Genomic DNA, 23,889 nt, shown 5'->3' with positions numbered 1-23,889 from the left:
TGGTGAAGACACCGAAGCCATGTATCTTGCTGAGGTCCTGAACCTGCCCTCAGTCTGTTCTCTCCCCCCACCCAGGGAAGAGGACAGTAGTAGTATATGGCTATACACTAACCAGAATAACAAGGAAATACGAACAGGGATAAAGGAAAATACCAAACCATTATTGAGATCGTACAGGAGTTTTGCCTACACAATGCGCTCAGGTGAGTAGATTACCTGGATCTATTACATCTTTTAAAAGGGTATCACCTAATGCTCTAGTGCACTCTGTTTCCCTACAGTTCTTACCAGTTCTGAACTAATGTCACTTCTGGACATCTTCTTATTTGTAAGGGAAATAAACATGATTTGTCTTTCATCTGCTGCCCAAAGGTTCCTGTGTCTACGGTCCTCAATGTTGTCCATTTCTTGCTTTCCTTAACAATGTCAACATACCATCAGGGAACTGTCTGACTGGTTCCAAGATTATTCTAAACTAAAAAAAAAACAATTTGAAGAGCAAAAGAGAAAAATTATATACAAATTGATCTCATCTGTATATCTTTTTTTTTAATTATATATAATTTTATTACAAAAAAAGGTTGTTAAAAAATTTGAAAAAAGTACAATGCATAACTAACATTGGTCTACGCTTAGAATCCATTAATCCTTTTCATCTATATTTTTGAATAATAATAAGAACATAGTATACATTTGGGAGAATTAAGGTACCGTCACACTAAACGATATCGCTAGCGATCCGTGACGTTGCAGCGTCCTGGCTAGCGATATCGTTTAGTTTGACAAGCAGCAGCGATCTGGATCCTGCTGTGATGTCGCTGGTCGCTGAATAAAGTTCAGAACTTTATTTGGTCGTCCGATCGCCGTGTATCGTTGTGTTTGACAGCAAAAGCAACGATACCAGCGATATTTTACACTGGTAACCAGGGTAAACATCGGGTTACTAAGCGCAGGGCCGCGCTTAGTAACCCGATGTTTACCCTGGTTACCAGCGTAAAATGTAAAAAAACCAAACACTACATACTCACCATCTGATGTCCGTCAGGTCCCCCGGCGTCCGCTTCCTGCTCTGACTGAGCGCCGCAAAAGTGAAAGTGAAAGCACAGCGGTGACGTCACCGCTGCGCTCTGCTCTCACTGTACGGCGGCGCTCAGTCAGAGCAGGAAGCAGACGACAAGGGACCTGACGGACATCAGATGGTGAGTATGTACTGTTTGTTTTTTTTACATTGTACGCTGGTAACCAGGGTAAACATCGGGTTACTAAGCGCGGCTCTGCGCTTAGTAACCCGATGTTTACCCTGGTTACCCAGGGACCTCGGCATCGTTGGTCGCTGGAGAGCGGTCTGTGTGACAGCTCTCCAGCGATCAAACAGCGACGCTGCAGCGATCGGCATCGTTGTCGCTATCGCTGCAGCGTCGCTTAATGTGACGGTACCTTTACACAAAGGAAATCACCAAAGGGCTACGTAGGATACACAGTACAAACATAGATTAGATTGTTTTGTAAACCACTATTGACCATCAGGTAACATTATGTGCATGCACAAGCACTAGGGTGGGAGACTAGGAAACCGATCAGATATGAATCACTGAAGTAGGCTATCCATACAGACCCTGTGGCAGTGGAACACTACTATGATACACTGCTAACTATGGGTTGGGTTGATGTTGGATACTGTTTAGTAACTGACAAAACCTAAGATAGAAACAAAATGAACTTATACTCCAGTTCACTTCTTCCAGTTTTGCTTTAGTTTCTTGCACTCAGTGCAGGTAAGGCTGTGATGTTTATATAGCGTTCCTTAGCTGGGTGCCCATAATTGGGTCCCAGTCCTGCTCGGCCCTTGTTCACATTTTTTATAAGGTTTTAATACTGGAAGTTAGGAACGTCCCTACTGGGTACAACTTGGCACTGGTGGGATGGCTTTTACACTTTTTTTTAATGAAAAACAGTGTTTACTATGTGCCCTATGTAATTTATATGCACTATTGCTTTTTACTTACTTACAGCAGGTATATGTTCATTTTGTTCCTACACATTGCATGTATACCACGTTATACTCCAGTTCACTTCTTTGGTTTTGATTAGTACTTGATATTATACAAATAAAAGCCAAAGAAATTAAGATGGACAAAACATTCTGAAATTCACTACGAAAACGTTACTATGCCACTTAAAGACGTAGGGCCTTATTTATCAATAGAAAAATTCTGTGTGGCAACCAATGAGAGCATGGCTTTCATTTTTTTTCCCAACTGTAGTAAAATGAAAGCTGCACTGTGATTGGTTGCTATGAGCCACAAAGGCAGTTTTTTTTTTTCATCAGGCTGTATTAATAAATTTGCTGGTGTCATTGGATGTTAGTGTCTACAAAGCCACCGAATATAAAAGATCACAAGGTAAATGGATTATAGTCAGGGTCGGACTGGGGTGTCTGGGGCCCACCAGGGGAATGGACCCTAGGGGCCCACCCTACAGCTATATGCAAATAGCTGTCAGTCATTATCCCCATTATAGTGGAGCATCGACTGTAAAACACAGGGGCCTCCTGCACATCTACTGTGCGCCCCCATAACTGGGATGTAGAATTACGGTATTTTACATTTAAAGGTTCTATGGTTAAAACAAGTTATCATCGATCCATGGGCTCCACAGGATAGGCGATCGCTTAGGTCTGACCATTAGAAACTGCACCGATCGGAAGAATGGGGAAGTTTTATCCCTGACAGGACACTTATCCCCATTTTAAAATGCAGCAGCAGTTCAGATGTCTGACCGCAGCTCCAGTGATTCTCTTTGGGGCTTCCAGAAAAAAACAAGAGCAGCGCTCGGAGCCACAGGGTGAATGAATGGATCAGTGGTCAAGTCAGACATACCGCTCCAGTCTAATGGGGATAAAAGCTCCACATTACGCCGACTGGGTCCCAGCAGTCAGACCCCACTCACCACCACCAATCAATACGTTATCAGTAATCCAGTGGAGAGGTGATTAGTTTTTACACAGGAGAACCCCTGTAAGTGCATCGCTGATGCTGTGATCCAAGTATCTAATCTCTAATGGAAATAAAGAATCTTCTCCTAATATCAGAGAGAACAGATGACCGCCATACACAACACAATCCACTATACCAAGACCAATATTACCACATACAGGTAGAAATACCACCACACCATGAACAGATCACATTGTGACTGAATACTACCACATAATACCAGCATATATGCACCAAATAATACCACATACAAGGAGAAATACCCCCACACCATAACTAGACTACATATTCCACCATAGTGACTGAATAATACCACATACTGGGGATAAGTACTGCCATACCGTGACCAGACCACAAATTACCACCACATAGTGACTGAATAATAACACATATAGGGGATAAATACCACCACACTGTGACCAGACCAGATATTACCATCACATAGTGACTGAATACTACAATACTGATCATGAATACAAACCACAATACTAACAACACTGTTATTACAACCAGTGACATTATACACAAGAGCTCTGTATATACACTATGTTCCAAATTATTATGCAAATGACATTTTTCTCGGATTTTCCTAAATGGTCAATGCAAATGACAGTCTAATAAACGTCATCACCCGTTAGATTATACATTGAATTTTATTGAAGAAACCTTCCAATGATAACAGTATAATCTCCAAAATGAATAAAAACTCAAAATGCACTGTTCCAAATTATTAGGCACAGTAGAATTTCTTGACATTTGTTCTGTTTTAAAGAACTGAAAATGCTCATTTGTGGAATTTGCAGCATTAGGAGGTCACATTCACTGAACAAAAAGCTATTTAACTCCAAAACATCCTAACAGGCCAAGTTACATGGTAACATAGGAGCCCTTCATTGATATCACCTTCACAATTCTTGCATCCATTGAACTTGTGAGTTTATGGAGAGTTTCTGCTTGTATTTCTTTGAATGAAGTCAGAATAGCCTCCCAGAGCTGCTGTTTTGATGTGAACTGCCTCCCACCCTCATAGATCTTTTGTTTGATGATACTCCAAAGGTTCTCTATAGGGTTGAGGTCAGGGGAAGATGGTGGCCACACCATGAGTTTATCTCCTTTTATGCCCATAGCAGCCAATTACTCAGAGGTATTCATTGTCATGCATGAAGATGATTTTGTTCCTGAAGGCACGTTTCTGCTTTTTAGACCATGGAAGAAAGCTGTCAGTCAGAAACTCTATTTACTTTGCTGAGGTCATTTTCACACCTTCAGGAACCTTAAAGGGCCCTACCAGCTGGTTCCCCATGATTCCGGCCCAAAACATGACTCCTCCACCTCCTTGCTGACGTCACAGCCTTGTTGGGACATGGTGGCCATCCACCAACCATCCACTACTCCATCCATCTGGACCGTCCAGGGTTGCTCGACACTCATCAGTAAACAAGACTGTTTGAAAATTAGTCTTCATGTATGTCTGGGCCCACTGCAACCGTTTCTGCTTGTGAACACTGTTTAGGAGTGGCCGAATAGTAGGTTTATGCACCACAGCAAGCCTTTGAAGGATCCTACACCTTGAGGTTCGAGGGACTCCAGACGCACCAGCAGCTTCAAATAACTGTTTGCTGCTTTGTAATGGTATTTTGGCAGCTGCTCTCTTAATCCAATGAATTTGTCTGGCAGAAAACTTCCTCATTATGCCTTTATTTGCATGAACTCTGTCTGTGCTCTGTTTCAGTCACAAATCTCATCAGAGTATGATGATCACTCTTAAGTTTTCGTGAAATATCTAATTTTTTCATACCTTGTCCAAGGCATTGCACTATTTAACGCTTTTCAGCAGCAGAGAGATCCTTTTTATTTCCCATATTGCTTGAAACATGTGACCTGCATAATAATGTGGAACATAATTTTTGAGTAGTTTTCCTTTAATTAGAATCACCTGGAAAACTAATTATCACATGTGTTTAAGATTGATTTCAGTGATTCATTGAGCCCTGAGACACAATTCCATCCACGAGTTTATTTGAAAAACAAAACAATTAAATCTTTATGACACTTAAATACAATTTGCATAATAATTTGGAACACAGTGTACTGTCAGTGTACATGTAATACAGGGATCACCAGTGACACACAGGTGTTCTGTATATGTTAGTGTACAGGTAATATAGTGATGACCAGTGACATTATACACAGCTTTGTATATAGTGTCAGTGTACAGGTAATACAGTGATCACCTGTGACATTATACACAGGTGTTCTGTATATATTATACAGTGTCAGTGTACAGGTAATACAGTGATCACCAGTGACATTATACACAGGAGGTCTGTATATAGTGTCAGTGCACAGGTAATACTGTGATCACCAGTGACATTATACAGAGGAGCTTTGTATATAGTGTCAGTGTACAGGTAATACAGTGATCACCACTGACTTTATACACAGTAGCTCTGTATATAGTGTTGGTGTTTAGGCAATACAGTGACTACCAGTGAAATTATACACAGGTGTTCTGTATATAGTATATAGTGTCAGTGTACAGGTAATACAGTGATCACCAGTGACTAGTGTTGAGCATTCCGATACCGCAAGTATCGGGTATCGGCCGATACTTGCGGTATCGGAATTCCGATACCGAGTTCCGATACTTTTGTGATATCGGGAATCGGTATCGGAACCATATTCATGTGTAAAATAAAGAATTAAAATAAAAAATATGGATATACTCACCTCTCCGGCGGCCCCTGGATCTTACCGCTGTAACCGGCAGCCTCCGTTCCTAAGAATGAGCGCGTGAAGGGCCTTCGATGACGTCGCGGCTTCTGATTGGTCGCGTGAGCGCTCATGTGACCGCTCACGCGACCAATCACAAGCCGCGACGTCATCGCAGGTCCTTCACGCGCTCATTCTTAGGAACGGAGGCTCCCGGTTACGGCGGTAAGGTCCAGGGGCCGCCGGAGAGGTGAGTATATGGATATATATATATATGGATATACTCACCTCTCCGGCGGCCCCTGGACCTTACCGCCGTAATCGGGAGCCTCCGTTCCTAAGAATGAGCGCGTGAAGGACCTGCGATGACGTCGCGGCTTGTGATTGGTCGCGTGAGCGGTCACATGAGCGCTCACGCGACCAATCAGAAGCCGCGACATCATTGAAGGCCCTTCACGCGCTCATTCTTAGGAACGGAGGCTCCCGGTTACATCGGTAAAGTCCAGGGGCCGCCAGAGAGGTGAGTATATCCATATTTTTTATTTTAATTCTTTATTTTACACATGAATATGGATCCCAGGGCCTGAAGGAGAGTTTCCTCTCCTTCAGACCCTAGGAACCATTCCGATACTTTGCGTCCCATTGAAATGCATTGGTATCGGGTATCGGTATCGGCGAGATCTGATATTTTGCCGGTATCGGCCGATACTATCCGATACCGATACCAATGCATATCGGAAGGTATCGCTCAACACTACCAGTGACATTATACACAGCTCTTTATATAGTGTCAGTGTACAGGTAATACAGTGATCAACAGTGATATTATACACAGGAGCTCTTTATATAGTGTACAGGTAATACAGTGATCAACAGTGACAATATACACTCACTGGCCACTTTATTAGGTACACCTGTCCAACTTCTTGTTAACACTTAATTTCTAATCAGCCAATCACATGGCAGCAACTCAGTGCATTTAGGCATGTAGACATGGTCAAGACAATCTCCTGCAGTTCAAACCGAGCATCAGTATGGGGAAGAAAGGTGATTTGAGTGCCTTTGAACGTGGCATGGTTGTTGGTGCCAGAAGGGCTGGTCTGAGTATTTCAGAAACTGCTGATCTACTGGGATTTTCACGCACAACCATCTCTAGGGTTTACAGAGAATGGTCCGAAAAAGAAAAAAAATCCAGTGAGCGGCAGTTCTGTGGGCGGAAATGCCTTGTTGATGCCAGAGGTCAGAGGAGAATGGGCAGACTGGTTCGAGCTGATAGAAAGGCAACAGTGACTCAAATCGCCACCCGTTACAACCAAGGTAGGCCTAAGAGCATCTCTGAACGCACAGTGCATCGAACTTTGAGGCAGATGGGCTACAGCGGCAGAAGACCACACCGGGTACCACTCCTTTCAGCTAAGAACAGGAAACTGAGGCTACAATTTGTACAAGCTCATCGAAATTGGACAGTAGAAGATTGGAAAAACGTTGCTTGGTCTGATGAGTCTCGATTTCTGCTGCGACATTCGGATGGTAGGGTCAGAATTTGGCGTAAACAACATGAAAGCATGGATCCATCCTGCCTTGTATGGAGCATCTTTGGGATGTGCAGCCGACAAATCTGCGGCAACTGTGTGATGCCATCATGTCAATATGGACCAAAATCTCTGAGGAATGCTTCCAGCACCTTGTTGAATCTATGCCACGAAGAATTGAGGCAGTTCTGAAGGCAAAAGGGGTCCAACCCGTTACTAGCATGGTGTACCTAATAAAGTGGCCGGTGAGTGTACATATGAGCTCTGTATATAGTGTCAGTGTACAGGTAATACAGTGATCAACAGAGACTTTATACACAGTAGCTCTGTATATAGTGTTGGTGTATAGGTAATACAGTGACCACCAGTGACATTATACACAGGTGTTCTGTATATAGTGTCAGTGTACAGGTAATACAGTGATCACCAGTGACATTATACACAGAAGCTTGTAGTATATAGTGTCAGTGTACAGGTAATACAGGGATCACCAGTGACATTATGCTCAAGAGCTCTGTATATATAGTGTCAGTGCACAAGTAATACAGTGATCACCAGTGACATTATACACAGCTTTGTATATAGCATCAGTGTACAGGCAATATAGTGATCACCAGTGACATACACAGGAGCTCTGTACACAGTATATAGTGTATAGTGTGCGTGTACATGTAATACATTGACTCACCGGTGATGTCTCTAGTTGAAGTCCTTCTTCTTCGCTTTTCTTCTTCAGCCAGCACAGATCGCCATCACTTCTTCCAGACAGGACTCATCTCTGCAAAAAATAACACAGTCATCAATTGCTGATCGCTTCCAGAGCACTTTCCCCACTTTTTCCCTGAATTCTACACTAAGTCAGATGAAGAAAAAAAAACGACGTAGAGCCGCCCTGCACAGTAACATGACCCCATTTTGTTCCCTCCATTAAAAACTGTTTCCTAAAAAGTAAATTATATTACAGTAGTAATAATGTCCCTAACTGGACCCTAAAGAAATTATGCTCCCCACTTGTCACCATAAACTAATATAGCATGTTCCTCATTCTGGCCCCCAAACAGTAATTAAGTCCCTCATCCTGGCCCTCTTTATTTAATAATCTCGCCCAGCCTGGTCCCCTTTATTTTATAATATGCCTCAGCCTGGTCCCCTATGTCGCTTGTGCAGCCTGCCCCCCAGATATCCATCCTGGCCCCCAGCTATCCATACTGGCCCCCATATGTCCTTTATCCTGCCCCCCCCATATATCCATCCTGGTCCATTGCCCTGGCCTACCCCCGAGTAATCCATCCTGGCTCCCCCATATATCCATCCTGATCCCACTTATATATGCCTCCTGGTTCCCCCATATAGCCATCCTGGCTCCCCCATATATAACTATCCTGGCTCCTCGATATATACTGTATATGCATACTGGCCCCCCATGTATACCCATCCTGGCTCCCCAATATATATTCATCCTGGCTCCCCAATATATATCCATCCTGGAACCCCATATGTATGCATCCTGGCCCCCCATATATATGCATCCTGGTCCCTTGTCCTGCCCCCACATAAATCCATCCTGCCCCCCATATATATGCATCTTGGCTCTACCATATATCCATCCTGGCTCCACCATATATATTCATCCTTGTCCTGCCCCCCATATATCCCTCCTGCACCCCCCCATATATATCCATTCTTGTCCTGCCTCACCCCATAAATCCACCCTGGCCCCCCATATATCGATCCTGGGCCCCCATATACTGTATATGCATCCTGGCTCTACCATATATCCATCCTGGCTCCCCCATAAATCTGCATCCTGGCCCTCCATATATATGCATCCTGTTCCCTTGTCCTGCCCCCTCCCATAAATCCACCCTGGCCCCCCATATATCGATCCTGGGCCCCCATATACTGTATATGCATCCTGGCTTCCCATTTATATGCATACTGGCTCCCCCATATATCTGCATCCTGGTCCTCCATATATATGCATCCTGTTCCCTTGTCCTGCCCCCTCCCATAAATCCATCCTGGTCCCCCCCATATATTGATCCTTGCCCCTCATATACTGTATATGCATCCTCGCTCTACCATATATCCTTCCTGGTCACCCATATATATCTACATCATGGTCCCCCATATATATGCATCCTGGTCCTTTGTCCTGCCCCCCTATATATCCTATCCTTCCCATATGTATTCATCCTGGCCCCTCACATGTATCCATCCTAGTCCTTTGTCCTGCCTCCTCCCTTATATCCATCCTGGTCCTTTTTTTCTGCCCCCCATATGTCCATCCTGGTCCTTTTTCCCTGACCCCCTCATATATCCATCCTGCATCCCCCCTTATATCCATCCTGGTCCTTTTTTTCCTGACCCTCTATATATCCAACCTGGTCTTTTTTTCCTGCACCCACATATAAATCCTGCCACCCCCTTATATCCATCCTGGTCCTTATTTCCTGCCCCCCATATATCCATCCTGCTGCCTCCTTATATCCATCTTGGTCCTTTTTTCATGCCGCCCCCTTATATCCATCCTGATCTTTATTCCTACCCCCCATATATCCATCCTGCCGCCCCCTTATATCCATCCTGGTCTTTTTTCCTGCCCCCCATTTATCCATCCTGCTGCCCCTTATATCCATCTTGGTCCTTTTTTCCTGCCCCCCATTTATCCATCCTGCTGCCCCTTATATCCATCTTGGTCCTTTTTTCCTGCTCCCCATATATCCATCCTGCCGCCCCCTTATATCCATCCTGGTCTTTTTTTCCTGCTCCCCTCCATTTATCCATCCTGGCTTCATGGAGAGACAGAGAGACACAGACCGACAGAGACACAGACAGAGAGACTCCGACAGACAGATTACTCCTACCTTCCTGCGCTCCCGGCGGCGGCATCCTTCTCCTCTGCAGGTCGGCGCGCACATAGTAAAATGGCCACTGACCTAGCAGAGGCCGGCGGTTGATGTGCGCATGACACTGACGTCATAAGCCGGTGACAACGGGCGCAAAATTGACAGCTACTATCGGGACGTGCACCGCAGCGGTTCAGGTAATGAGTGCTGCGTGCGCCCACGTCCCTGCACTTTCTCTGTCTGCGCTTTTAAAGAGCCCGTGCACCTAAAAACTGCAGACTTTTTTTTCTTCTCTCTTTCTTCTTCTTCTCCTCTCCTGCCGGCAGAGTCAAGGGCCCACCGGGGGATTTCCCCGATACCCCGCCAGGCCAGTCCGACCCTGATTATAGTATCCTGCCTGTCTAATTCTAGAAGAAATGCCATAGTAAGTAATCAGAGATGTGTTTCCAGGTGTCGCTCCAGGCGTTTGTTGCCTCCTGTCCACAACAACATCAACAACAACAACATCCAAGGAGGACCCCGCACTGCAGCATAATGGAGTCCAAAGAGTCAGAGTCACCATGTCCACCTCAGGGTAAAACACTGGAATCTCCAAATCTCTTCTTCAGAATCTAAAAATAAATCTCTAGAGACGAGATATGGGCACATAGGGGCTAGGCAAATGGTACTAGATGTATAATGCCAAGATAAACAGTGCCACCCGCACCTATATGAGCGTCCCATACAGCCCCCAAATATATGTCATGTAGTGTCCACGTAAATAAGAGACAGTGGGGCAGATGTATCAAAACTGCCTAAGGTTATGTTCACAGGCACCGTTTTTATGTAAATAGTTGCCACAAAAACACAGCATTTTTCTGTCCCAGCAAAGTGAATGAGGTTTCTGAAATCTCATGCACAAGCTACTTAGTTTTTCTGTGCAGATTTGCTGCAGTTTCATATCTGCAGCTTGTGAATTCTATATACACGATATAAATAGCAGTGACTGTAGGCCGGCCAGCACGCCTGTATGACTGAAAGCCGGCAGCTTTCAGGGGACATAAAGTTCATGTTCTCTTGGGTGCTGCACTTTCCAGCACCTTCCTAACGTTACTAACCCTGGGTCAGGTGCATCCCTGGCACTCCCGAGTTCCCGAGGGTTAGAAAACCGGCTACAATATCTAATTATCTCATTTCTGGCCTCTAAAAGTAATCAGTGTCCTTATAGGGATGTATTAAAAGAGTACACAATCAGATGAAAAAAATAAACATTTAATAACCATAAAGGTAATGAAACAAAAAGTACCCAAATTTAACAACTACCGCCAAAACTCTGTCATTTGTAAGAAAATCCTACTCATTTCTGCAAAATATCCATAAACTTAGCATTATTAATTTGTAAAACGAGTAAAATAAACAATTGTGATGAAACCCCCCCAGAAAGTATGAAAATTCAAAAGTGAGACCCTTCAGGCGCAGTGACCCTGAGAGGCTATGGAGGTCACACCTGTTCTCCACAAGGTCGGTGGTAAAACTGAGTGGGGGGTTTCAAGCAACCCCTAAAGATAGGAAGGTACTGGGAGGGGCGGGATCCCCTCGGAGAGGAGGGGGAAACAAAAATGTGTGAGATGTGCCTGTCAGGCCTATTTCGTCTGATGCAGGTTAACCCTATATTTGCAGGTTAGTAGCATTATTTGACTTCACAGGTTCCTTATAAGCTGCTGTAGAAAAATGAAAGCTTCAATGTGATAGACATTCACGTTTCGTGTGCTCTCCATGATGTCTGGGCCAACTGCGTGTCTCCTGACCCAAACTCAACAGCCTCATCGGCATAATGATGTTGTTTCGGGGCCAGGAGATGCACAATTGGTCCAGACATCTTGGTCTGCAAACTGGCAATATATGAGGCTCCGGATTTTGGGTCAGGAAATCCGCAGCTGCTCTAGACATCATAGTCCGTACTCGGTTATGAATGTCCCAGTCTAGCACTTGTGCTAAAGTGTTCTAAATTCATCTATCCACCATACGAGGGAAGGAAAATGTCTTCACTGGAAATTTATGTTAAATTCCTGAATGAAAACAGTGATTTTACACAGTCAAAGTGGTATCATGAATGTATGTCCCCTGTGTGTTGAAGAATACTTACCAGACGCCATCTTCTGCAGTTCTGAAGCAAAAAGCAGCTTTATGGTTGTACATATAGTCTCCATTTTGAATTTTGGTTTTAAGAACTGGTGTAACTCCTTTAGACTATGGCAACTTTACATCTGAGGAAATAAAGCACCTCGTCCACCATTACCACAAAAGACGCCAAACTGTCATTGATGTTAGAGGGGCAATACACAGTATTAAGAAATGGGGTATGTGAACTTTTGATCAGGGTCATTTGGATGTTTTGGGTTGTCATTATGATTTAAAGAGAGAAAACACAGTAGATTGACAATAAATGGCTTCACCTGACCACTAAACATGAGTTGGGTTATCATTCATATTCTCTGAAAAAGCCCAAAGCAAAAATTCTGCCGGGGTATGTAAACTACTGAGCACAACTGTATCCTTCTAGGCAGGAAATCCCATGCCCACTATGTCTCCACAGACACCCATGGCTCACCATCGGAGACGTCTGTTTCTCTTGCGGAGGTGCTGGTCTCTGTAGGAGACATTACACTGTATTGGACCCGGTGATTCCGCACGGTTCAGTGATCACAGAGGATCCGCCTGCCCAACGTGCTGCCACTTTCTGATCGTGGGCACGTGGCCTGATTGTACGGATCGCGGGATCAGGGGTAACGTTAGGGTATGTGTCCACCTTCAGGATGGCCGGCGGCTTGGACGGAGCGGCAAACCCGCTCCGCCCCCTTGTGACGCGATGATGCCGGATGTGTTCATTGCAAACATCCGGCATCATCGCACCCCACACATAGGGCCCTGTGATTTACCTTGCGGCGGGCAGCGTCGCCACAAGCTACACAGACATGCTCCGATCTAAGGGTATGTGTCCACGTTCAGGAAACGCTACGTTTTTGCCGCAGTGTCCAGATGTTACAGCATAGTGGAGGGGATTTAATGAAATCCCGTCTCCACTGTGCATTAAAAAACGCATGCGGCACACCCGCAAAAACACACATGCGGTGTTTTTACAGAACGCAGCATGTTGCTACAATGAGCAAAACACGCAGGCACACCGCAGGTGACCTGCCAGTGACCTCAGGTGCATTTTTGGACAGGATTTTACCTGCATAAAATCCTGACCAAAGCCTGAAGCAAACCTGACCGTGGACACATACCCTGACTCTTACCACAAGTGACTGCTTTAAGAAACAATCCCAGAAATTCCGCCCTACAAAGGATTTTAGTTTTACCATTAACAACACACGCGATCTGATGGTAACCAATGTAGGACCCTCACAGGGAGCCATGACGGAAAGCGCCCATCCAGAACTAGGCCAGGAGCAGGGGGCGATCTCCCCCGATACTGCCCGGCACAGCCCCGTAGGTCCCAGCATCCGCCTAGTGAGGGAGCAAATCACAGGAGTCAGCGCAATAAGGGACATGGCGGAACAGGACCGAGGGGGCACTGTACTGTGCGGCTCTGCGTGACCCGGGCATCCCCGCCACCATCTCCCGGCATGGCTTGCGGCATAACACCTCTCACTCTGCTTCCTGTCTCTATCGTCAGACTGCATCACCCGCGGCACGCATGCGCAGTGTCACTCCATACAGTATGGCTACGGTGCTGTCCAGAGCCCTGAAGCTGCCAGGTGAGTGTTCCCCGCAGAGAGCTGTGTGTCCGGGGCGGTCATCCTCTCACTATATGAGGAGCTCCGGTACAGCGGCTCACAGGGGATGGGGCCGTGTATGGACGGCTGCATCCTGTACAGTATGGCTGCGGTTATTACTGTGTAATGTATGAGCTGCAGATGGATGATGGAGGCAAAGCATTACTGTACAGGAGACTGGCGTATGTGTAATGTGGCAGGGTCTGGTCTCCCTATTCCTGTCCTCAGCTGTCTTCTCTGCAGGGTCTGATCTCTCCTATTCCTGTCCCCAGCTGTCATCTCTGCAGAGTCTGATCTCCCTATTCCTGTCCTCAGCTGTCATCTCTGCGGGGTCTGAGCTCCCTATTCCTGTCCTCAGCTGTCATCTCTGCAGGGTCTGATCTCCCTATTCCTGTCCTCAGCTGTCATCTCTGCAGGGTCTGATCTCCCTATTCCTGTCCCCAGCTGTCATCTCTGCAGGGTCTGATCTCTCCTATTCCTGTCCCAAGCTGTCATCTCTGCAGGGTCTGATCTCCCTATTCCTGTCCTCAGCTGTCATCTCTGCAGGGTCTGATCTCCCTATTCCTGTCCTCAGCTGTCATCTCTGCAGAGTCTGATCTCCCTATTCCTGTCCTCAGCTGTCATCTCTGCAGGGTCTGATCTCTCCTATTCCTGTCCCAAGCTGTCATCTCTGCAGGGTCTGATCTCCCTATTCCTGTCCTCAGCTGTCACCTCTGCAGGGTCTGATCTCCCTATTCCTGTCCTCAGCTGTCATCTCTGCAGGGTCTGATCTCCCTATTCCTGCCCTCAGCTGTCATCTCTGCAGGGTCTGATCTCCCTATTCCTGTCCTCAGCTGTCATCTCTGCAGGGTCTGATCTCCCTATTCCTGTCCTCAGCTGTCATCTCTGCAGGGTCTGATCTCTCCTATTCCTGTCCCCAGCTGTCATCTCTGCAGAGTCTGATCTCCCTATTCCTGTCCCCAGCTGTCATCTCTGCAGGGTCTGATCTCCCTATTCCTGTCCTCAGCTGTCATCTCTGCAGGGTCTGATCTCCCTATTCCTGTCTTCAGCTGTCATCTCTGCAGGGTCTGATCTCCCTATTCCTGTCCTCAGCTGTCATCTCTGCAGGGTCTGATCTCTCCTATTCCTGTCCCCAGCTGTCATCTCTGCAGAGTCTGATCTCCCTATTCCTGTCCTCAGCTGTCATCTCTGCAGGGTCTGATCTCCCTATTCCGGTCCTCAGCTGTCATCTCTGCAGGGTCTGATCTCCCTATTCCTGTCCTCAGCTGTCATCTCTGCAGGGTCTGATCTCCCTATTCCTGTCCTCAGCTGTCACCTCTGCAGGGTCTGATCTCCCTATTCCTGTCCTCAGCTGTCATCTCTGCAGGGTCTGATCTCCCTATTCCTGCCCTCAGCTGTCATCTCTGCAGGGTCTGATCTCCCTATTCCTGTCCTCAGCTGTCACCTCTGCAGGGTCTGATCTCCCTATTCCTGTCCTCAGCTGTCATCTCTGCAGGGTCTGATCTCCCTATTCCTGCCCTCAGCTGTCATCTCTGCAGGGTCTGATCTCCCTATTCCTGTCCTCAGCTGTCATCTCTGCAGGGTCTGATCTCCCTATTCCTGCCCTCAGCTGTCATCTCTGCAGGGTCTGATCTCCCTATTCCTGTCCTCAGCTGTCATCTCTGCAGGGTCTGATCTCCCTATTCCTGCCCTCAGCTGTCATCTCTGCAGGGTCTGATGTCCCTATTCCTGTCCTCAGCTGTCATCTCTGCAGGGTCTGATCTCCCTATTCCTGCCCTCAGCTGTCATCTCTGCAGGGTCTGATGTCCCTATTCCTGTCCTCAGCTGTCATCTCTGCAGGGTCTGATCTCCCTATTCCTGCCCTCAGCTGTCATCTCTGCAGGGTCTGATCTCCCTATTCCTGTCCTCAGCTGTCATCTCTGCAGGGTCTGATCTCCCTATTCCTGTCCTCAGCTGTCATCTCTGCAGGGTCTGATCTCCCTATTCCTGCCCTCAGCTGTCATCTCTGCAGGGTCTGATCTCCCTATTCCTGCCCTCAGCTGTCATCTCTGCAGGGTCTGATGTCCCTATTCCTGTCCTCAGCTGTCATCTCTGCAGGGTCTGATCTCCCTATTCCTGCCCTCAGCTGTCATCTCTGCAGGGTCTGATCTCCCTATTCCTGCCCTCAGCTGTCATCTCTGCAGGGTCTGATGTCCCTATTCCTGTCCTCAGCTGTCATCTCTGCAGGGTCTGATCTCCCTATTCCTGCCCTCAGCTGTCATCTCTGCAGGGTCTGATCTCCCTATTCCTGTCCTCAGCTGTCATCTCTGCAGGGTCTGATCTCCCTATTCCTGTCCTCAGCTGTCATCTCTGCAGGGTCTGATCTCCCTATTCCTGCCCTCAGCTGTCATCTCTGCAGGGTCTGATCTCCCTATTCCTGCCCTCAGCTGTCATCTCTGCAGGGTCTGATGTCCCTATTCCTGTCCTCAGCTGTCATCTCTGCAGGGTCTGATCTCCCTATTCCTGCCCTCAGCTGTCATCTCTGCAGGGTCTGATCTCCCTATTCCTGCCCTCAGCTGTCATCTCTGCAGGGTCTGATGTCCCTATTCCTGTCCTCAGCTGTCATCTCTGCAGGGTCTGATCTCCCTATTCCTGCCCTCAGCTGTCATCTCTGCAGGATCTGATCCCTTCTCTTTTTGCCCCCTGATTTGACAGCAGGAATAGAAGAGATTACATCTTAGATCCTATAGCCTATCAGCATGATAACAGTGATCCACTTCAGCCCCTGCTGTCATTGTTCTTTTCCTATTCATTATGTTCAGACTCAAGCAATGTGGATGACAGCACCAAACAATAGATGTATGTCGCAATGCATGCAGTCCCAATATATCAGTGGGACCCCGTGTTACACTTTGTGAGGTCTAAACTCTGCACTTTCATGTGCTGCATATCTGTCTTTATATTACATCATTTTTCTTACCAATGACTTAAAGGCATTGTTTTATATGTTAATAAATTAATTACTTAAGGCAGGGGATGTGCTAAAGAAAACAGTTAACTCACAAGTGCATTGTAATTCCCCATCCACTCCAGTGGTCCTACGTGTTTTTTACTTGTCTTGCTGCGATGACATTCTAATTTCCCACACATGACCACTGCAGACAATCGCTGTCCTTTGCAATGGTGGCTGCAGTGTTGGCACAGGACCATAAGGCATTTAATTGGCTACAGCAGTCACATGTAGGTAGTCAGATCGTCATCACTGCTGGACAAATGAAGGACGGACGGGGCTGTATTAGGGGAGATTTATAAGATCATACTTTAACGGGAACCTGTGAGGTCTCAGAATCTGTCCCACCCTACAGCAGAGAGTGTGACCCCCGCTTCCCAGTAATGTCTCTGACTCCTGAGGCAATAGATGTTATCATCAGAAAATTAATCTGTTCTTACCATGCTGAGCATATGTAAGTCCTCCTGACCTGTTTCATCACTGTAAGGCCGGGGTCACACTAAGCGTATGGAAAATATGTCCGAGTCTCCCTGCGGAGAGTCGCACAAGTGTTCTCCGTATGGTCATCCGTGTGTATTGCGTTTGCAATGCGATTTTCTCACACCTATGTATCCATATGATATGCGTACGGCTTTACATTTTTCACTGCTTTTCCCCATTGAATTTAATGGCTCAATGGGCTGAAATGAGGAAAATGTGTGCGTATTTCTCACACGCTAGATGGATGGTCCGTGTGGTGTCCGAGCTTTTCTCACACCAATAGGCTTGCCTTAGCGAGTCTCGGACGATATACGCGTACAATCGCAGCATGAGAAAAATACCGTGATGGGAGCTGCCCCATAGAGTAACACTGGTCCAAGTGCTAGGCGATGTTTTCTCACATACCACTCGCCCGTATTCTACGGTATTGTGACCCCGGCCTTACAGTCCATGCTGTGCTCACCCCCTGCGGGCATGATTGACATCCTCCTTACTAGTGCGGGGCATTTTTTCACTGTAGCATTCCAGCTTTACATGCTGTACTCACACCCCAGGCTGTGAAGTCGGTGTCCATTTTGGTGGAGTAGGTATAAAATGGACCGGCTCTGACTCCTAAAATCTATAATAAATTGGCTTCAGTCGTTCAGTGCAGCATGGGCTGTAAATGTGTTCAAAAGAATTTGGGAAGCTTATAAAATGTCCTATAAATGTGTGTTCTGTTCCAGATCTTAGGATCTCGGCTTTTAGTTGCGATGAATCTGTGCTGCACTTTATGTACATGCTCAGTAGTGACCAGTGCTGTGGGTCAGAGTCAGGGAAATTGATGAGATGGAGTCGGTGGTTTGACTTACCGACTCCACAGCCAGTCACACCACTGCGGGCATGACTGACATCCTCCTGACTTGCTGCGTCTTTTCTTCTGTGCATAGGACATCATGTGCATGCATGAGACTTGAATGACAGAAAAGATGAGGCAGACAATCAGGAGGATGTCAGTCATGCCCTGGGGGAGTGATTGCAGCGTGTAAAGCCGGCCTGCGCTCAGTGAAGAATCGCCCCTTTTGATTAGTGCGATTCATTTGGATATGCCAAACCCAACATTGAACGTTTATTTTTGTGATAATAAGATCTATTGTCTCGAGCATCAGAGAGATTATTGGGAAATTGGATTCATGCTCACATTTGTGTTGGGGCAGTTACTGAGGCTGTAGGGACCCGACAGGTTCCTCATACTGGTCAATTACAATGGCATTAAGGCGTGATCTGGGGAACACTTGTTCCTTGATAATCCTGTAGTGCATACAGGCTGCCAGTCACCTGATGAGCAAGCATCTGTGCTGCCCAAATAATCGTCATTCTCAGCAGCGCATAGTCCTGTGTAAACCAGACTCGTAGTCCTGTGTAAGTCGGGCTCATGCTGCCGAGAACAACCGCAGCCTATGTGTACTCAGCGATCTATTACAGATGGCTCAGTGCAGATCATTAGATGCGATCCTCCTGCGTAACCCGTTACCGATCGGTAAATATTTTCTGATCGGTGGTCAATTAACACAACAAAATTGGGTGGTCTAAATGCATCCTTGGGCCATGTTTAGATGGGGGTATTTCCCAGTCCATATACAGCACGCGGTCCCTGGACTGACTGCGTGTATCCCACACAAGATAACAGCCCCATAAATTTGGGTCAGGAAACCCATGGCCAGTCCGGGCATTGCAGGTCTAGGTACAGACCATTACATAAACCCGTTGAGCCCACCCTTAATAGGCATACTTAAAAAAAAATGAGTGGTATATGAGCTCCATGTAGGCGCACATTCACACTGTGGCCATTTCACAGACAAAACCCAAGAAAAAAAATAAATTGAGCATATACCCTATAGTGAGCAAACAGTAATACTACAGGTCAATAACATGGAGGACGTTTCTTGTATTATGCCCCCTTTATGAGCTAGACATTTACCTGTATAGCTTCCCAGGGACAGGTAGCTGAACCGTTGGGCCCCTGTCTTGCTCTGCCCTTGTTCACATTGAGGTGGGCTGACACAAGCTGAGGTTTTAATACTAGAGACAGGCTAGGACTGTCCCGATGGATGCACCTTGTCGTGGTAGGATGACTCTTAATAGTGCTAGTCCCCTGTGTTATTTACATGTACTATTACTATTTACTTACTATAGGGTATATGCTCAGTCTGTTTTTTGGGGTTTTGTCTGTGAAATGGCCACAGTGTGAACGTGCTCTTACGTAGTAGGGATACTGACAGCCTCGCATCTGCATATAACTCTATGAATTATCCCCGTTACCACCAGTAATATTCAGCATTGCTGGATGAACCTTACTAATCCCACAGGGACGTGATCATCTGGTGACTTTACAAGGCAGGGGAGGCCGTATGCTCTTATGATGTCCACTTAGATGTTCAAATTTGAGTTTTTGCTCTTTAATTATACAAAGCCTTAGACAGACCATCATGAAAAGGTGACCCATTAATGAAAACCATGGATGAATTTATCACATTTAGAGACAGTCCGTAAGCTCCCGGGGCTGTGTGATTTTCATCCACATCTGTAACACAAGGCATCATTGAGCGGTATTAGACTGTGCTTGAATAGGAGGTCCTGGGGGGCCTCCACAATCGGGGTCTGTGATCGCTGGCCCCAACAGTGCCGTCTACCCTGCTGCTTTCTACATACGTCATCTCTAGGGTGGATGTAGGAAATGTGAAGAATCCACTTTGTCTTCAGTAATTTATGAAAGTGTGGTTTTTGGAGCAGCTTTTTCTGGTTAGTATTTCTCAGTGCACCCGGTGCAGGCGGAGGTATGTATTTGATGTGCACAGTTGGTGTTTTTATGTCTTCAGATGTAAAGGCAGCTATCTGTGCTGAACTTCATGAAATCTGGAGAAAATGATTAATCCCTTGAATATATATCACCGCCAGACAGAGCTGAGAGGCGCTCGGTGTCACATCCGCAGCCTGGTAGTTTCCACTGTAACCTCCTGTTCACAGGCAGATACATTGCATGCAGTGGGCAGCGATCCGCCATCTAGGGAGCCGCCTGGAGCTCTTTAGCTTTCATTTTCACTAATGATCATAAAGGGGTTTGGTGGTCCCTCATACCCCTCACTATTATTATTGTCAGCAGCACATCTGTTTAAACAAGCGGATGTGCTGCCGACCAGCAATGATTTATACAGCCAGGGTCAGCTCCAGGTTTTCGTAGGCCCCGGGCGAAAGAGTCTCAGTAGGCCTCTTTAACACATACCATGATTCATGATGCACAGATAAGAAATCTAGATATAGTGCAATGCCAAAGATTTCATTTCTTACATTACATGAGTGATATCTATTGTAAATTCAACAATAGCACAGAAACCGGAGAATCCTCGCAGCACACAGTGTGTTCCCAGGGTGGGCTTTCAGAAGTTTTCATTTTAGACTGGACAGTACAGTCCTCCATAATAATAATAATAATAATAATAATAATAATTTTATTTATATAGCGCCAACATATTCCGCAGCGCTTTACAACTTATAGAGGGGATTTGTACAGACAATAGACATTACAGCATAACAGAAATCACAGTTCAAAACAGATACCAGTAGGAATGAGGGCCCTGCTCGCAAGCTTACAAACTATGAGGAAAAGGGGAGACACGAGAGGTGGATGGTAACAATTGCTTTAGTTATTTGGACCAGCCATAGTGTAAGGCTCGGGTGTTCATGTAAGGCCGGTTTCACACGTCAGTGGCTCCGGTACGTGAGGTGACAGTTTCCTCCCGTACCGGAGACACTGACACACGTAGACCCATAAAAATCAATGCATCTGTTCAGATGTCATTGATTTTGTGCGGACCGTGTGCGGACCGTGTCTCCGTGTGCCAAACACGGAGACATGTCAGTGTTCGTGGGAGCGCACGGATTACACGGACCCAATAGAGTCAATGGGTCCGTGTAAAACACGGACCTCACACGGACATTCTCCGTCTGGGGTCCGTGTGGCGTGCCGGAGACAGCGCTACAGTAAGCGCTGTCCCCCCCACATGGTGCTGAAGCCGCCATTCATATCTTCCCTGTAGCACCGTTTGCTACAGAGAAAATATGAATGATAGTGTTTAAAATAAAGATCCATGTGTCCGCCGCCCCCCCACCCCCTGTGCGCCCCCCCGCTGGTCGGAAAATACTCACCCGGATCCCCCGTCGGCAGTCGCTCCTTCCTGGTCTGGCCGCGGCTTCTCTACTGTATGCGGCCGATTACACTCATGAATATGTGGCTTCACCTCCAATAGGGGCGGAGCCGCCTATTCATGAGTGTAAATGAGCGGCCCCACGTGACCGCATACAGTAAGCCGCGGCCAGACCAGGAAGGAGCGACTGCCGACGGGGGATCCGGGTGAGTATTTTCTGACCAGCGGGGGGGCGCACAGGGGGTGGGGGGGCGGCGGACACCTAAATCTTTATTTTTAACACTATTCTTCATATTTTCTCTGCAGCAAACGTTACTGCAGAGAGGATATGAATCGCAGCTTCAGCACCATGCAGAGTGGGTACCACACGCTCCGTGTGGTACCCACTCGCCATACGGGCGGCACACGTGTCCCGCTCGTATGGCCTCCGTGAGTTCCCAGGCACACGGACACGGATAACTCCGGTACCGATTTATTCCGGTACCGGAATTATCTGGACGTGTGGGACAGCCCTAAAGCTGCATGAACCAGTTAACAGCCTAAGTATGTAGCAGTACAGACACAGAGGGCTATTAACTGCATAAAGTGTATGAGAACATGATGCGAGGAACCTGATTATGTTGGTTTTTTTTTTTTTTGTTTTTTTTTTTTTTATTAGGCCACACAGGGATAGTTAGGTTAATGTGTTGAGGCGGTAGGTCAGTCTGAACAAATGCGTTTTTAGGGCACGCTTAAAACTGTGGGGATTGGGGATTAATCGTATTAACCTAGGTAGTGCATTCCAAAGAATCGGCGCAGCACGTGTAAAGTCTTGGAGACGGGAATGGGAGGTTCTGATTATTGAGGATGCTAACCTGAGGTCATTAGCGGAGCGGAGGGCACGGGTAGGGTGGTAGACTGAGACCAGAGAGGAGATGTAGGGTGGTGCTGAGCCATGGAGTGCTTTGTGGATGAGGGTAGTAGTTTTGTACTGGATTCTGGAGTGGATGGGTAGCCAGTGTAATGACTGGCACAAGGTAGAGGCATCGGTGTAACGGTTGGTGAGGAATATGATCCTGGCAGCAGCATTCAGGACAGATTGGAGTGGGGAGAGTTTGGTAAGAGGGAGGCCGATTAGTAGAGAGTTACAATAGTCCAGACGAGAATGAATAAGTGAGACATACAGAATTATGGACACTACATAGTCCTCCATACAGAATTATGGGCCCTACATAGTCCACAATACAGTATTATGGGCGTCACATACTCTTCCATACAGAATTCTAACCACCACATAGTCCTCCAGTATTATGGGCCCTACATATTTCTTCATACAGAATTATGGGCCCTACATAGTCCTCCATACAGAATTGTGGGCACCACATAGTCCTCCATACATTATTATGGGCATCACATACTGTAATCCTTCATACAGTATTATGGGCACCACATAGTCCTCCAGATAGTATTATGGGCCACATGTATTGCTCCATACAGTATAATGCCCCATGTATTGCTCTATACAGTATATAATGCCTCCATATATTGCTCCATACAATATAATGGGCTCCACATGTTGCTCCATACAGTACAATGGGCCCCATATATTGCTCCATACAGTATAAAAGGCCCCATATATTGCTTTATTCAGTATAATGGGCCCCTTGTATTACTCCATAGAGTATAATGGCAACATATATTGGTCCATTATATCACATCAAGAACACAGATAAATATTACTGTGGTCCAAGAAGTGTCATACAGATAATTTAAAATATTTTTATTTTTGTAAATAGTTTAAAATATACACCAAACTAAATATATATAAGAACAAATACAAAGATGCCTCATAAAACAACCTATAGCGGTCAGCACGAGCAGAATATTCATTAATATCAATAGGAAGCAGACTGGGAATATAGCAGATTGCCGTAAAAATCAAGTCACATACTGCCTTTTACATTTTATCACTGCATAGTCAAATTCATACACACCCAATTGGATTGTGTTGATGTCGGATCATTACCGGGCTATTATATTCAACGGCAAGCTGAGGGTGAGGCTAGAATATGCACCGCATCCTAACTGTCTCCTCCCCGTTCCATCTACCTGGACATAGTGAGCGGTGCGCCCCAGCCCCTACACATATTACCTGTTCTGTGCTTCCCGTTCCACGTGCCGAGCCAAATGGCGTGCTGTATCCGCAAAACCCCGACGCGCGTTTCGCGTTCAGCTTCTTCCTGGGGGTGTGTCTAAGTCGATGAGTCAAACAGGTCTTATGTGGTCAATGTCCAATCCAGATTACTGGGGCGGAGACTTGTTTGTAAACGTCATCACATGTCAGCCTACTTATTCTAACTCCTGCGCGCTGCCATAAAATTGTGACTATCCTTAGCCCTAAAACATGATA

The 23,889-nt window shown here is 46.3% G+C and overlaps 1 protein-coding gene across 2 annotated transcripts in view; it reads left to right on the top strand.

Annotated features, from left to right (window-relative positions):
• Positions 1 to 13,672: 13,672 nt before the first annotated feature.
• Positions 13,673 to 23,889, top strand: part of FAM234B (family with sequence similarity 234 member B) — a 63,926-nt gene continuing 53,709 nt past the window's right edge. The window contains exon 1 of one of the 2 annotated variants that reach the window (XM_077276588.1): positions 13,673 to 13,829. In XM_077276588.1, the coding sequence (XP_077132703.1) occupies positions 13,769 to 13,829 (61 nt within the window). In that variant the 5' untranslated portion in view covers positions 13,673 to 13,768. The remainder of the gene's footprint in view (positions 13,830 to 23,889) is intronic. The other variant, XM_077276589.1, reaches the window with a different exon arrangement.

The sequence above is a fragment of the Ranitomeya variabilis genome, chromosome 8 (genome assembly GCF_051348905.1).
Source record: "Ranitomeya variabilis isolate aRanVar5 chromosome 8, aRanVar5.hap1, whole genome shotgun sequence".
In the NCBI taxonomy this organism is placed as follows: Eukaryota; Metazoa; Chordata; class Amphibia; order Anura; family Dendrobatidae; genus Ranitomeya; species Ranitomeya variabilis.
This window is presented reverse-complemented; position numbering and strand designations above follow the sequence as displayed.